This window comes from Eumetopias jubatus, unplaced genomic scaffold, assembly GCF_037043125.1.
Source record: "Eumetopias jubatus isolate StellerSeaLion01/CBP00866 unplaced genomic scaffold, mEumJub1_p1.0 scaffold_14, whole genome shotgun sequence".
NCBI lineage: Eukaryota > Metazoa > Chordata > Mammalia > Carnivora > Otariidae > Eumetopias > Eumetopias jubatus.
Window position 1 is genome coordinate 93,999,903 of NW_028274820.1, and position 15,984 is coordinate 94,015,886.

The following is a 15,984-nucleotide window of genomic DNA, read 5'->3' on the forward strand; positions in this document are numbered from 1 at the left end:
GCTCGCTCTCAAATAAATAAAATCTTAAAAAAAAAAAAAGCTCAGTACTGACAGAAAAGAGGGACTGAACAGGTAAGCTCAGAGGTCACGAGGTCATGAGGTCACCATCCCATCTGTGTTATATTTATATTCTTAATATTATTAAATATTAATATTAATTAATTTAATTAATTAATATTAAATATTAAATATTCTAGGGAATAGTTAGAAAACAGGTAAGTCAGACTCACAAAAACATACACCTGATTGTTTGGAACAGGCTCCTGGGCATGACCTCCATGGGCTGTGATCCCTGGTGGCGCATTTAGAATTTAAAAACTATATATGCCGGAAGAGTTCTGAAGTTCTGTCAAAATCTTCTTCATGGACTTTTATGTAAATGAATTTTGGCTGAGTTGAACTGAACCGCGTTCACGTCTTGGCTGCATTTAGGGTTTGGTTGGTATTATCTGAATTCTGGGAGACCCGAATTCAAAGGAAAGGTAGGTCGATGGGGCAAGAAAATGGGCTGAGTAATTTGCTGATTTAGCCCAATATTTGACTACCCACTCTTACCTGCAAGGGTTTTGTGGTTTTGTGGAGAAGGGACTTCAGGAAAGAAATGTGGACAGTACAGCCTAGTAAGAACTATGCACAAGGGTTGGGAACGGGGACAGGGCACACCGACCTCGTCAGGAGCGTGAGGTCAGGAGAGAGCGAGGGACACAGGCTGCTTCTCACAGGGCAGCGTGTGAGAAAAGCATGAAGGTCCAGAGCAGGGATGCTTGGCAGGAGAGAGCTCTGTGCAGGGGGAAAGCCTGGAGATGGAGGCAGATGGGATTGTGGGAGGGGGTGGGGGTTGAGGGGCTCTGAAGACCTGGATTTCTCTGGGTTACTCTGCCCAGGACGGGGGTCCTGTAGTCAAGGGCACAGGGAGAGTGGGAGGTTTCCGATTAGCCACAGAGGGAGCCGATGAGCTCAGAAGGCCGGCTGAGGTCCAACAGCGTTCGGGGGTCTTCTCCAACAGCGTTTGGGGGTCTTGGGTATAGGAGCAGAGACGTGGATGGTAGGCTGGGTCCAGCAAGCAAGTGTGGCAGAAGCACAGGTGGCAGGAAGCTGAGGGTACAGGTGGGAAGGCGGGTGCGGTTTAGGCTGCTTGTGAGCTTGTGAAACCAGGAGGCCCGACAACAGGGGGCCAGGAGCTGGGCAGCCCTGAGGCCCCAGACCCTGGCAGTGGAAGGCAGGCTAAGAGCGCTGGGGGAGGGCGCCGGATCCCGGTGCGCCGCTGGTGAGGATGCCGAATGGTGGAGTCACTGGAGATACGTTTGGCGGTTCCTCAAAAAGTTAGGAATTTCCAGATAACCCAGCAATTCCACTCCTAGGTATGTATCCAAAAGAACTGAGAGCAAGTATTCATAGGTCTGTACCAATATCTATGGCAGCATTATTCACAAAACCCAAACACACACACACACACACACAAACACAAAACAATAGATGAATGGATAAACAAAGTGTGGCATTTACATACAACGGGATGTTACGCAGTCTTAGAAAGGAAGGAGATCCTGATACATGCTACAAAATAGATCACCTTTGAGAACACTGGTACATGAAATAAGCCAGGGCAGACAAGTAAAAGGCAAATATTGTAGGATCTCACTTCCATGAGGTACCCAGAGACAGAAGACAGAAGGGTGAGTGTCAAGGGCTGGGGGGCGCGGAGGGGAACGGGGAGTTACTGTTTAACAGGTACAGAGCTTCTGTTTGGGATGATGGTGGAGATGACTGCCCAACAGACGAGGTGGGCCCTCCTCGTGAGGCCCTCTCTCTACAGCCATCCACAGTCATCTTGGCAGACCGTAGCCGAGGTGGGCGGGTTTGAACTCGTTCAGGGGGTATTAAACGATTTCTGAAGGGTTAGATAACGCCCCAAGGGTGTTACTTGTATCAGTAACCTCTTTAGTCTTACAGAACTAGTCTGGTTCTAGAAGAAATAAGCGTGCCAGGCCAAGTGTACAGTGATTCCAAACAGTTTAATGTAATTTCAAGACAAAGTGTGATTACATTTCTACACATATACAATATGCATATGTGAGTTTACAAATTTTAATAACTCGTTTCACCTCAGAGACCGAAAAAATGATCAAAAAGAAACTGTGAGTAACAAGCTATAACATAGTTCACCACAACGGGACCCCCCTTTCTCACCCTACAGTTAGTAATATTACAATTAAAATAACTATATTCTTCTATAATTTTTTCTGTTAAAATCATCTCATAAATTTACAATGCTATTATTAGTTTTCAAGACTAATATAAATTCACTCCATTTTTCTACAACGAAAATGATTATTAATTTAGAAGCACACGACATCATGATGAAAAACACAAGCATTTTAGTAGCAAGGACTTGATCAGTTAAGAATTATTTTTCTTGTAAAACATTCTAAAGCCAAGTAAAATATCCATTCTTATAACATACCTATAATATGAGACTAAGGAATAGGTTACATATAGGTCTACAACACATTGGTTTGTTTTTTAAAAAAAGTAGACATTTATAAATAAAAAAGAAAATAGGGACAATTCACATAGGAAAAAGAGGTACACGAGAAAATACTGTTGCACGCAATAATTTTCACAAAGATTAACATGGATTAACACTTTTCATTACAGAAACCATACAGTGAAGGAACACAACAGACCGGGGCTTTCATAGGGCTATTGAGCTGAGATGACCTGGTGGAGGAAGATGTAGGCAAGGTGACCTTGGGGAGGGAGCCATGTTCCTTGGACTGGTGACCAATCATCACCGGGTCTCCTCTTCCCGGCTCTCATTCTGGGGAGTGAGTCTTTCTATCCAGTGTCCGGAATTCATGGGCAGTTGAAAGGTAAACATTTCTACAGATCCTTTCGCTTTCCATCCTAATGGATCCCGCTTTTGGAAACGTGATATAGTACCAGAGGCTGCAGCTCAATACATGTGGTCAACGCAAAATGGGATGGAAAATTCTAGTCGTTCTGATTTGCTGTCCCCCCTCACTCATCTGTGCCCTGGAGGCTGGGGACCCAGAGAGAGCGGCGGCCCCCCTCGGGGCCACCTGCCTCCGCTGTGGTGAGGTGGGGGACGAGAACCCGGCGCCATGCCTCAGGCCCACGCAGGGAAGGTGCAGCCTGGGGCAGGCCCCGGGCTCGTCTACGACACCATTGCTGCCTGACTTCTGAAAGCCCCTCTTCCTCCTCATCCGTAAAGCTATACTTGTCCTATCAGAAATTTGGTTTGATATATATATATACACTAACATATATATCAACATCTCTATCTATACAGTGACTCTACTAAACTAGAAAGTCTGCTGCCCCAAAGTAGGACTTTCTGGTCTACTTCATTTGGTTAAAAAATGCACACAAAGAGGATGAGGAGATGCTTTGGGGGCCTGAAATGATTGTGCCCTGGAAAAGCCACGGAAGACAGCTTTAAATGAGCAGTAACACAAAAGTGAGAGGGAGCGTGAAAGGGTAGGGGGAAACCCCGAGGCAGAGGCAGCGCCCACGGGGGGGTGGGAGGGTGGGGGGTGTCTACTTGGAAGTGAGGAGAGGTGAGTGTGGGGGGGGAACGCTTCATGTTCCATTCAGAAGTCACAGAAAGCTACAAAGGATGGGCATGGTCAAGTCACTTTCCACTTCCCAAGTTCTTCCTTATAACCTGAGCCGAAAACTATTAATAATAATAATAATAATAATAATTAATAATAATAATGATAATAATAATAATGATAAATCCGTTGCCCCTTCCACCAAGCAGGTGAGTATCTAACAGGGAGGCAAGACCACCGCTCATGAGGCCAGGTGGGTCCTTCTTCCTGGCTCTTGAGAGCATCCTGGGGGGCTGTGGTGGCAGTGGGGTGGAGGTGGGGGTGGCCCCAGAGACACTGATCTGGACAAGGAGTGGGGAGGCCGCGCCAGGAGAGATCTGTGGGGAGCGGTTCAAAGGACACTACAGGGAGTGAGTTTCAGATGCAGCGTATTTACTTTTTTTTTTTTTTTGAAGCCAATTCCTATGCTTCTAGTTTTTAAACATACGGTTAAGCCCCAAAGACAATGACATAAAATTAATTTGGTGAGTTTCAAGCAAAGGGAAAGACCAAACAGAGGGAAAAACAGGAGTATTATGAGGAAGGGCGAGATTAAAAAAAAAATATTTTACCCTAACGTTTCTTACAAGAACCTGTCACGAGAACATACGGTCCACAGAGAGGTCACAGGGAAAACACGAATGCATTCGAAGGAACACACACAAACAGTTCCCTGGTCCCGGGTGTTCTGCAGTTTGCAAAGTCTTAGCTGCTGACGGAATGCCCTTTACCACAGCAGGTCCTCCGCACTTGGGTTGTGGTACGAGAGAAAACAAGAAACAAACCAAAACTCTTTCGGGAAATCAGCATGTTCCAGCCTGTTCCTAGGAGACAGTGGGGCCCACTCTCTGAAGCATCACAGTGACCATCTCTACTACCAGCGGTCGCAGTCACCCACACCCCTCCCCCAGCTGCCCCTAGGTTCCCCAGCCCCACCCCTGCTCAGCAGCAATCAGTCTCTAGGGAGGAATCTAGCTTCCCCCCTCCCACTGACCTAGGCTTCAAATCTGAGTTTGACAAAGAGTCAAAAGTAAACACATCCTTTTGCATTTATTTTGTTTTAAAGGAGAAAAGGAATTAGTGACAGCAGGTCTATGGAAAGCCCAGCCAATGAATGTGGGCATAGGGGTGTGAGGCTCCCCACCTGCAAAACACCGATCAGAATATTGCCAGGGGCCCAGAAATAGCAGCTGTACCTTCAGGGCCGCCTGCATCCCAGTGTCGTCTACTCTGCCTGGTGACTGGAAGTCAGTGGATCGATAGAAATTAAACATTCAGATCAAGACAAAATCAACGAACCAGGTATCTGTTCTCTCTGCCTCTTCCACGATGTCAAAGAGAAGGCCTCTTTGGAGACAAGTGTTGATACAACATGGCATGAGGTCTTCACATCTGGCCCAGGCTATGGACTCACCCCTTCCCACTCAATCCAGAAATCCTTTCACATTCTCTCGCGTTCACATGGAAACCAGTAAGTAACGTGGAGGGAAACGCTCATATTGGGCTACACAACAGTATGGGTAGAAAACACCTGCCTTGGAGGGGCAGGGCCTCCAACTAAAGAGGCGATAGCTGGGGTTTGAAGATGTCAGTTATAAACAGAAATTTTCTTTAAAAAGTACCAGTTTAAATGTAAACTATAAAACACTTTAACTATAAAACGTAGCCAGAAATATGCTTAAGTATCCACAGTCAATTACTTAGTTTACGCATTTAAAATGTGGCTCTCTCGATATCTTAGAAGGCTAACAGCATTGTACAGTAGCTAAAAACATATATACTTAACATGTGCATTTGAATATCACATTTCATTACAACACACAAAGAATAATCTCTTCCTTGGTTTCATTTTTGATGTAAAGATCAGCTATTTTCAGAATTCACTTAAGCAACAATGACCAGGGTGTGCATTAATCATTATTTTCAGCCCACACAGAGTTCATAGTCTTTTAAATCCCAAGATCAAGCTGGCTACATGATTTCAAAAAAGGCTAAAACCAGGATGAATGCCCACATTTGAGGTAATTATTGCCATTAGGTCACAGTTTGTGTAAGATAATGTATCTAAAACCTTCTTCAAAAAAAATCTTTAGGTGTTCTGTCAGAATTCCAGAATACCTATTGAAACCAACCAGGATCTCAAATTCCGATTAGTTGGGTTTGCTTCCAATGGAGTCAAAGTTCTAGAAGGTTCTAGAACTCGTGTAAACTACCTAAGAATTTAGGCAAACAAGCCTGGAGCCAGTCAATAAAGAAGTTTTTTTTTTTTTTTAATAAAAAAGAAACAAAAAACCCACCCAAGACAACTGAGGAGATGTTTCATAACACATGATAATAATTTTCTAAAAAATTAAAAATCTCGTCCTAAAGCATTTCTAAATTCTTGTCACTTTTCAACCAAATTAAAAATGCTTCTGTATTACTCTTAATCTCATACTGCAGCAAGAGACTCTCCTTCCTCATACCCTAAAAGTTGGCTGATTTTTCTGTTTACAAAACTGTTCTTTCCATTTCTTGGAGAAAGGTATCTCCAAAGAAACCCTTATTTGGTTCCTCTAAGAGTCATCTTGTTTTTTCTCCTTCTCCTTCTCTCTCTCTCTTTTTTTTTACACAAAGAAAAAAGTTCCTGGACACCAGACCCACACACGGTATTTACAAATTTGGTGTGAATCCCGCATCTGGTTCTACCCAGAGCTGAAGAGTGGATCGATTATAGAGAACAGAGTTGTCATGATATTTATCAGTGCAGTAAAAAATAGCATTTTAAAAAAAATATATACCTTTAGTATTGCCTTTCTAGAATTAACTATAAGCAAGAAAAAATTTATTTATTTTTTTTAAAGAAGAAAAGAACACTTTTTTTCTTCACTCATAAGTTTGTTGTAGCAGCACTACTAAAGCTAGTTGGTACACTGGAAAGGAATCTAAAATGAATTCTACTATGAATCAAAAGAAACTCCCCTAAGATTTTCTCTAAAAGTCAAATGAATTCTGCCCCTTCTGCATCCAATTCAGGGCTCCCTCTTCATTCAGACCTTCTGCTGGGTTGCATGCATGGGGCAGGGATGGTGAGGGGTAACATTCCTTCAAGGGTTTTGTTTGCGTGTGTGCGTGCGTGAGCGTACGCACGAACACACACACACACACACACACACATACACACACACACGAGGTGGCTGAGGAGGCTGGTGGCTGCGAGCTCGGTTCTGGAGCTGGGCAGACCCAGGTTCAAGGCCTGGCTCTCTCACTAGCCATGTGACCCTGGGCATGTCACCAGCTCTCCAAGCCACATGCCTCATCTGGAGAGGGACGAATGGGGCCCCTTTCAGAGCTGTTATTATGAAGACTAAATGAAACAAGATAACCAATGAGCAATTCTTAGCACAGTGTTTGGCACACAGTAAACAGAAGTGTCATTAGATGGTTTGTCAGAAAACATGAAGCCACTCATTGCTGTTAACTAAAAAAGTGGAATGAAATGGTATCTCAGCGAGGTCCCAATTAACAAAAATTTCACTAGAAACTTGGAGATTTTGGACCACCATATTTCCTTTCCTTTAACACGTGCTTTCTGAGCGCATCAGCTCCCTATGGGTAAAGCATTCAGCAAATGCCGTCTCCTACTTCCTTCAGGGACGCCCAAGTGTTAACAAATGGGACACAGTCAACATGCTGCTCTAACATGGCCGTCTAGGGTAGAGGCCCTTAAAGACCTGTGGGGAACTGGGAGGATCTCTGAGAAAGTGTGCTCCACAGGAGGGTCACTTCTCTATAAACGCTCACCGAGTCTCAAAGGGGCAACTGCCTTGGAGCTGGCTCTCCGGAACTTCTGGAAGCTTCGAGAAAGATGTGAGAGACTCTACTAGCTTGGGCCACCCTAGTGCGCAAGGGCACCAAAAGCCTTTGGAAGGTTTCTATTGCCTTTAAGTGTCGTTTCGCCATCTTCAATTCTCTAATAGCCTGACTCAGATTCGACTGAGTCTATTCTGTGGAGATCAGGAGTGAGTGTCCTAAGGCATCAAAGTGGAAAAGCACTGACATGCCCAGCGCAGCTCCCTCGTGCATCTGACCCCCTGACGCAGCCGAACTTCCCGGCGGAGGGTCTGCTTGGGCCAGTACCCGGGGTAACATGGCATCAGTTATGCCCACGTATTCGTGCGGTGCCTCCAGCTTCCCAAAAGCAGCATTTAGGGTTACCAATCCCCACTCTAAAAGATGGATACAGTTTGAAATAAATGCAATTAAAAAAAAAGAAAAAAACGCAAGTCAGGAGAGAGGAAAGAGAGAGACAAATGGATCACTGACGATGTCATTATTGCCCAGAAAGGAAAGAGAGGGATGCCATTTTGTCCCCATCTGGAGGTGTCTTTGAGAAGGGTTCTTTGGCTAAAGAAAGGAACAGTTCCACCTTCCTTTCCAATTTGGTAAGGACAGCTCTGGCCTGCTCAGTTTTGAGGCTTCCCCATCTGAAATCTGCGAGACCCGTCAGCAAGAGAACAGCATGCGAAGTGCTTCCGGGGCTGGAATGTTTCCTGGCAAAATGGCTCAGGCTGGCATCGTGAAGTTCCAGGCCAGGCCTGCGCGAAGAGTCCTTGCCTCCCTGCTGAATTCCCTCTGCTCCCCGAGGGCACCTCGTTATCTTCTTCTTTCTGTGATCTGTCCTAGCAGCTCCTGGGCAGGCCAGCAGGGGCCCCACCCCCCACCCTGGCCCCAGCACCCGAGGGCCTGGGACGAAAGCTGGGGCCAGCTCACGGACACACCTCGTTTCACCAACCACAGCCCATCAGCAGTAGCTCCTTAAGCCTCCTCATCTCCTTCCTCCAGTTTCCAAGAAAGTCTGCTCCACTCACACACACACACTCACACAACCCAAATCCTCCACCACAAGCTTGTTCAAAAATGAGTGTTTGCACTTCCAGAGATCTGGTCAAGGGAAACCAGCCTGTTAGCAGCTGTGCTAACCTCCCCTTCCCTTCCTTACATCCAACAATCTGGTGTTTGGGCGGGTTGAGTCTTCCAGGGTGAAGAGGGCAAGGCCAGCTGGCTCCCCCAGCCTGCAAGCCCCTCACCGCCAGTAAGGCCAGCATGCAAACAGTCCAGGAGACAACCGTCAGTTTGCCTCGACCATTCCTTGCCCTCTGAACTCGATCAACCACACGCACCACTTCACAGTATTAACTGGCATCAAGCCTTAGACTCCCACCCGTCGGCCTGCTCACCCCTTCCCTTGGAAACAGCCAGAACGTCATGAACGAGGCACTAAGTGCAGAGACATGGGTGCACACGCCCAGACAGGTCAGCAGGAACCCACTGGGCAGAAACACATCCCCCTGGACTTCCTGAGGCTACAAGTACATGGTTCTCCTTGACCTGTCCTTTTCAATCTTCCCCTCTTCAGCTTTGCTATGCTTCTTCATCTAGAGGCAGTTGAAGAACAGATGATGCTCTAGGTCATTTGTGGTCTCAACAAGGACGAGGTTGGCATCCCTCCACTTGAGAGCTTGGTCCTAGGGACAGGCAGGCTTTGATTCATCCGATTTGCCAGGGTGACTCAGAGCTGGAGGAAGGGACGAGAGATCCGGGCAAGTGTGAAGGAGCGCACGCAGAGCCTGGCCTCTCGCACGGGGGGTCTTCTGATCCTGCAGCTCTGTGCTCGGGACCGGAAGAGGAGGGCAGGTGGGGACGAAGGGAGGATGCGCCCCTGTTTGCTGTAACCAGGGCTGGGCACGGCCTGATAGTGCCTCAGTTAAACTTCAGCAAAACCAGCGTTTCAACCTAAGGCCCGTATTTCTGGGTTTGGTGGGCAGTGTGTGGGCACCTTGAGCCGATTTTAAAAAGCCCATCACACACAAGACAGCGTGCACTGAGGGGATGGCCTCGAGGCCCCGCTGCACCCCTCCGTTGGCCAGTGCTTTCAGGGGGGGCCCTGCCTGCAACGTCGGAGAAGCTGCTTGACTTTGTCAGTGTTCTTCTGGCCTCTTACCGTCCCTCTACCTTTTTTTGGCTCCTAGTTCTGTCCCTAGAATTGTGTGCTGAGAAGAGGTACTGGGGGAGAAAGGGGGAAGAGACTGGAGAAGTGGGCAGCGTGGTCAGCGAGCGGAAGGAAGGGGGGAGTGAGGCTGAAATTCCCCAGGGGAAGGTACCACCTGCCTAGCACCCTTAAGTCCGTCCTTCCAGCCAGTGGCTTCTAGGAGGGGACAGTCGTCTCTGCACTGAAGGAGATAGAGCCACACTCCTGGCGCATCGATGGGAAAAGGAAGGGCAGGTGGGGCAGCTCTGGGCAGAGGGGCTTTCTTTTGCATGACGGGTCAGTATCAGATGTGAGGCAGGCCAAGAATCTAGTTAGCAGGTTCCAGAAGCGCAGGAGAGCACAGGGAATGTGGGAAAGAACCACAGCTAAGGGTTGGGCCTTGGAGATGCCACCTCAGAACTCTTCCCGGGCCACTGAGACTCTAGGGAAGTACGATGTTGTCAAGAGTCCAATCTGGCCTGCACACAGAAAAGGCCTTGATTCTTCTTGAAATGTTTATTCTGTGGTGGATCTTTCTTGACAGCTCTTTGCGGACTAGAGATGACAGAAACAACTTTCCTAATTCCTGGGTCTTTCCTTTTGTTTTTGTTTTTTTGTTTGTTTGTTTAACAAAACTGGACATCTGCATGTCCTTCCTGCCTACTCATACACTCACAGATATAATAAGTTTAAATATTAAAGAGAAAACACAAAGATACTGGGAATAAATGTGCATTTAAAACCCCAGCTAAAATATCAACATGATGATAATGATAATAATTACAATGGTAATAACCAAAATAATGAGTACAATAATTTATGAGCAGCATGGAACTTTCCTGATCTGGAAGAAAACAAAGAAAATATCAGATGAAAGAATGAGAGACTTCCAACTTAAGTAGATAAAGTAATTTTCTTTAAAATGGAAGGCTACGTTGTCTTTCCCCATAGGAGGGTTGGGAGCCAACGGTGCAAGGGGATCCGGATGCTACCCAGCAAGGCCAATGCGGTCTCATTTGCAGCCGAGACTTCTGTCCTGGTCAGGAGGAGATGTGACGGGGTTCTGCTGCCATCTGGCTGCTGCCAAGTCAGGAACAGGTGGATCTTCCAGGCTGGCACAGCTCTGAGAGGGCTCTGGTTCATGTGTCCTCTGAAGACTTTGCTCCCCCACTCTCTCTGGACTGGCCATTTTCCCGTGGTCTCAGAGAGATGGCCCTTGCCCATGTCCCGGGAGAGGAGTATCCATCAGTCGATGGGTCCACGAGGAGAGTGTCTTGCCCTGGGGCGAGCCTCTCACAGGCTCACCAGCCGGCGACCTGTGGGACCAGCCGGGGACCTGCCTGCATGTGTGCCTCCAATGGGTCATGGTGTCCTTCCTTCCAGCGTCAGGCCTGGACTAAGCTGGTTCCAGTTCGGGGACCTATTTCTTTGTAAGGTGAGTGGAATTCATGGTTGGGGACGGGGGATTTCCAGAGTTATTTAACATTTCACAGCTAACAGCTAAGGTAACGGCCTGGCTTCGTTACTGAATTAGGTGGGATATCCCTGTAACACCACTGTTCACAGTAGATGGTTAAGGGAAACTGCAGGGGGCGGGGCACATGAGGACAAACTGCCAAAACTGGGAGCCATCTCTTTGCACCTTGGAAACTTGGCTTTGGGATCAGTTAAGGACTCAGTATCAGGAATCAAACAATTAGGGCCACCCTTCTAAGCCCCATCTAAGACCAGACAGAGTCTCCCAACATTCATGTATTCAAGAGTAATTTTGCTATGAATGGAGCCAACCCTACTCTACCCCACCCCCAGCAGTGTTCAAAGCCTGAGAAAACTTCCAGAACGTATCAGTGGTGCAAAGAGGGCAAAGGGCAAATTTCTTTGGAAACTTAAGTGCCCGTGGGAGTGTTCCAAAGTGCAGTGTAAGACCCCCTGGTCACCCTCAAAATTTCCCTCCGGCCTTCTGCCCACCAGACCCCTCTAAAACCAAAAACGAAGTCGAGTCTTGGGTAGGTAGGCCCCCCCGGTAATGTGAGGAAAAATGCAGCAGCAAACAAAGTCTACAGAGGAAAGGATCTAGCAAAACTGTGAGAGCAATACATAGCCAGTGGAACGAGAGAGATGGGCGGGGTCCTGCAGGAGTGTGGGCTGGGTGTGAGGGCCTGGGTCTGGGCCCACCTTGTAGACACAGGAAGGCGGTGCCAGGCCCGGAGGCTGCGGGTGGCCTCCCCTCCTCTGTCCTTTCATATCAGGGAGGAGGCAGCCGCCTGGCAAGGCCAACATTCCCACAACACACATGGGACCTCTGCTCCCACAAAGGCTAAGAGCCGGTCCCCGAGGCAGAACTGAGGCAGAGTGGGGGCAGGGTGCATGGTGGGGAGTCTCTCTTACTCTCGGTCTCCAAAGTCAAAGTCAGACTGGTCCGCCCACCCGGCCATCTCCCACAGCTCTCTCAAGATCCCTGGGCTTCCTACCACCCCCTACGCCTGCCAGCTCCCTGATGCCTCTCTGCTAGCAGACAGCTCCAAAAAGACAACAGGTATTAAAATAACATAAAATTAAATTAAAAAAAAAAAAAAGAAAACAAGGAAAGACCAGAATAAAATGTTACAACAGCACAAAAGAAGAGCTGAGATGATGTGACTCGCCTCAGTCAGCTTCTTGGAGTACCATGGAAGTAAACCCTCCCCCCGCGTCTGTGGGTCAGTAAGGCACTAGGAGGGACCGGTGTCAAATCAAGGATGCGAGAGCTGAGATGGCGGCGCTGAGGGACACACGGGGAGGGTGGCATCCGCGCTCACACCCGCACACGCTCGTTCACACTCGCACACCTGGACCACCACACTGCGAACACGCCTATGTTCTATCACTTCTTTTTTTGTGCAATTACATTGAGGAATAGTCTATTGGTATCATTGGAGTTGAACACAAAGTAGAAAACAGGGGTGCTGACTGCTACATTCTACTAGGGTGTCGGCGAAGACCGCTAGCCCTATGCTACGTGACTAGGGATTGATTCAAAGAGAAAGGAAATCTTCAGGAAAGGAAAAAAAAAACAACAACAACTAAAGTTTGCAACACACGTTATTAATGACACTGGAGGATTGCTTAGGGATTTATCCAGTGCTCAGGAAGAGAAACTGTGCCCTCTGCTGGGCGGGGGGGCTTCCTTCAGCCTGGCCACCCCCCATCAGTCCTGACACACGAGCCAGAACTGGGCTTGGCCAACCCCACACCACCCCCCAAATATCAGCCACCTCAGGCCACGGCCTGACCCTCTAGAGGGCTGCTGACCCTTGAGAGTTCTGGAAAAATCCCTAATTCTTATGTTCCATAATTAAAAATCTATTGGATTTCCGTATCAGGTGTCCCCGACAGCAAATTCTTAAACGTCACTTGCCGCCATATGAAAATAATCTTTGAGAAGTTCATAGATAAAGTTCTTCAAAAACTGGGGCCCCCCCCCCCACTTCCATAATCTTCCGTCGCTCTCTTCTTCTCCTTTCCAGTTTGGTGCAGAATGGGTTCGTGAGCTGTGTTTTTTTGTTACTGATGTTTTTTTTTTCTTTTTCTTTTTTAAAATAAAAAGCATAGATTTCCCCCTCCTCAATCCCTTCTTTTTTAAAATGTTCTCTTCTCTGCTCTAAGTCCCCCCACCTCCTAGTTCAAGTTTCATTTGTGTCTGTCCCTGCCCCCCGCCACCCCCCCCCCCCCCCCCCCCGTTGCATTGTTTGTGTGCCACATCTTCAGTATAAAAAGCCCAGCTCCCACCTCGCCCCTCCTCCCTCCTCCCCTCTGGCCATCCTCCCTCCCCTCCCCTCCCGTTCCAGTGTTTATATGTAAGGGTACTGGTTGACCTTGGCGGGGCTCAGTGGGTATCCAGTGTAGACGGTGGAGGCTGGAGAGGCGCTGATGTAGGTCTGGTGGGCAAACTGGGCTGGATACTGACTCGGGTGGATGGTGGGCGAGGGCAGGACCCGGGGGCCCATGCTCACGGGGACCTGGTGGACGATGCTGGCCGGGTAGGCAGTGTGCTGCACGGTGTGACGTGCCGAGCCTTGGGAGGCCACCAGGTGGGCCACGGTGCCGGTGGAGCCCAAGGCCGCGGGCGCCGTGTAGGTGTAGAGATGGGGCTGGGTGGGGAGGTGGGCTGCTGCGGCAGCGGCGGCCAGGTGGGGGTGCACAGTGCCGTGGCTGGGGCTGTTGTGCGGGAAGGAGTACGGGGCCTGAGCCATCGTGGGAGTGATGTAGGCCTGCTGCCGGCGGTGGCTCCCGGCGCGCTCTGCGGTGATGTGCTGCTGAGCCTGGAGAAGGAGAAGCACCAGGAGAGGGCTGCAGTGGGGGCCAGACACGCGGGAGGAGAGAAAGGGGAGGGGGAGGAGGGAGAAGCGGGAGGGAGGGGGGAGAGGAGGAGGACAGAGAAGTGAGGAGGGGGAGCGCAGTGAGGAAGGGAGGCAGGAAGGAGGAGGGAGAAGCGGGAGGGAGGGGGGAAAGAGAGAGAAGTGAGAAGGGGGTAAGAGAGGAAGGGGAGGTGAGGGGTATGGAGGGGAGAGGACAGGGGAGCGGGGAGGAGGGGGAGGAGAGGAGAGGAGGAGGCCAGAAGCGGCAGGAGGGGGGAAGATGCCTCCCTTGCAGGCTGGGAAAGCAACATTAGCCTGGACTGAGACAGGACAGCTTTCCCAAGTCCCCCGAGTCCCTGGCTGGATGACACGCTGGATGACACATGGATTAAGCCAGCTTGAAAAGGTAACAGGAGACAGGAGCTCTCCTAAGGGCCTACCGCAGCTGTGAAGTGTCAAAGGAGCCCCTCTTTGAGTGACAACTGCTTTCTCCCTCACTGTGAAATCTTGTTCTCTGAAATCCTAGGCTCTTGGAAACTTTGCCGTTTGAAGTTATATTGGTACAAATGAAAGAGCCCTCTCTTCCAGAGAACCGGAGTCCTGACGACAAAGAGACGTGGCCTCAGTTTACCAAGCGCACCGCTTCGGACGAGGGGTTTTGGAACAGAAGCTCCCCATTTATTTCACTTCCATGGCTTCTGAGGAAACAGGCCCCGAGTCCGCTCTGCAATTCAGACCTGACATAGACCCTGGACACACAGGCCGCTGTGCCAAGGAGACTCTGCTTCATGTATAATCCCATCTCAACACCACCCGGCTTCTCCAAGTCCTCTCTTGCCCTCGGTTGGGGGTTCCCCGTGTGTGGCCTGGCCTCCCACATGGCGATGAACCAGTCAGCCCAACAGCCTGCAGATCCTCCCCGGGGCGTCCTGGTCTGATGGGGCCAGGACACAGTGTTTTAACCTCTGCTAGGCTGAAAGAGCAAGATGTGGGCCACTTTAAGCTTTGGCACTGTGCCACTGAGTGCTCTGTGCCACGAGACAGCTTATCTTACTTGCGGCTGGCTCTCTGTGACCCAGTGAGACCAACTTCCCCCAGGGTAACCCAAGGCAGCGAGAAGTCAGAGGTCCCTGTGGACCCGTCCGGCCACTAGGGGGTCGCGGCCCTGTGAATGGGGTGAGGGCTGGCAGCGCGCCGCCTGCTCGGAAGCTGAGGCCCCCAGCGGACTGCGGCGATCTGGGTGATGGGCAGGCTGGGGAGGCAGGGTCGGCTGGCACTCACCTGGCTGAGATTGAGAGGCTGCTGCTGGAAATGCGGTCCTGGCCGCTGCTGCCGGTATGCAATGGCTCCGGAAGAGCTCCCTGAAGAGTGACCGCTGCTGGAGGTCACGTTGCTGGAGGACTTGGACTTGTAGGACGAGTGCTGACTGGTGTTGACTGTGTGGGGAAGAGCCATGGGTCACAGACTGGTCACAGGCCCTCCACTGCCCAGAAGACCCTGCCCCTCTAGGAAAACAAGGGTGGTCTTCCAGGAAGGAGCATGTTCTTGAGACCAGCCCATCAAAATCAGCCTCATCTCCCCCAGACCCAGCTGAGAGTCTGCCCAGACTCTGGACTGGGCCACTGGGGCTTTGGCCTGTCCCACTGGTTGGGAGCAAGTCCCAGCTCGTTGGACTTTAGAATTCCCGTCTGGGGACACTGAAAAGCACAAGGAGGTAACAGAGGAAAGGAGAAGAGGTCTCTGTAACTCTTCGTGCCCCGTCCAGGGCTGTCTGCCGAGATCCAGAGACATAGTGACAAGTGAGCAGGGTACAGATAATGGAGCCTCAGAAAAAGGACCACACACGGCCTGAGGAAAAAACAACCCATGGTCGCTAGGGTAAAATGGCCGAGGCCGGGGTAGAGGACACTAAGTATGAACGAGGCACATATCACAATGAGCAGGCCCTTGACGTAACTGGGTTGGAGCAATTCTATTACAAATCCCAAGGGGATGAAATCAAAGTCAAAGAGGAGACGGC

At 49.6% G+C, this 15,984-nt stretch overlaps 1 protein-coding gene across 7 annotated transcripts in view; it reads right to left on the reverse strand.

Annotated features, from left to right (window-relative positions):
- The window catches only part of HIPK2 (homeodomain interacting protein kinase 2), a 185,680-nt gene that overhangs the window by 2,021 nt on the left and 167,675 nt on the right, over window positions 1–15,984 (reverse strand). For 3 of the 7 annotated variants that reach the window (XR_015766801.1, XR_015766799.1, XR_015766800.1), the window contains exons 14-15: window positions 15,246–15,400; window positions 13,482–13,928 (exon numbers count right to left, since the gene is read on the reverse strand). Coding sequence is in view for 3 of the 7 variants with exons in the window: in XM_028106246.2 (XP_027962047.1) it covers window positions 13,458–13,928; window positions 15,246–15,400 (626 nt within the window). In the remaining 4 variants the exon portion in view is untranslated. Of the gene's footprint in view, window positions 1–13,441; window positions 13,929–14,334; window positions 14,663–15,245; window positions 15,401–15,984 lie in introns of those variants that run through there. The other 4 variants (XM_028106246.2, XM_028106243.2, XM_028106248.2 and 1 more) reach the window with 3 other exon arrangements.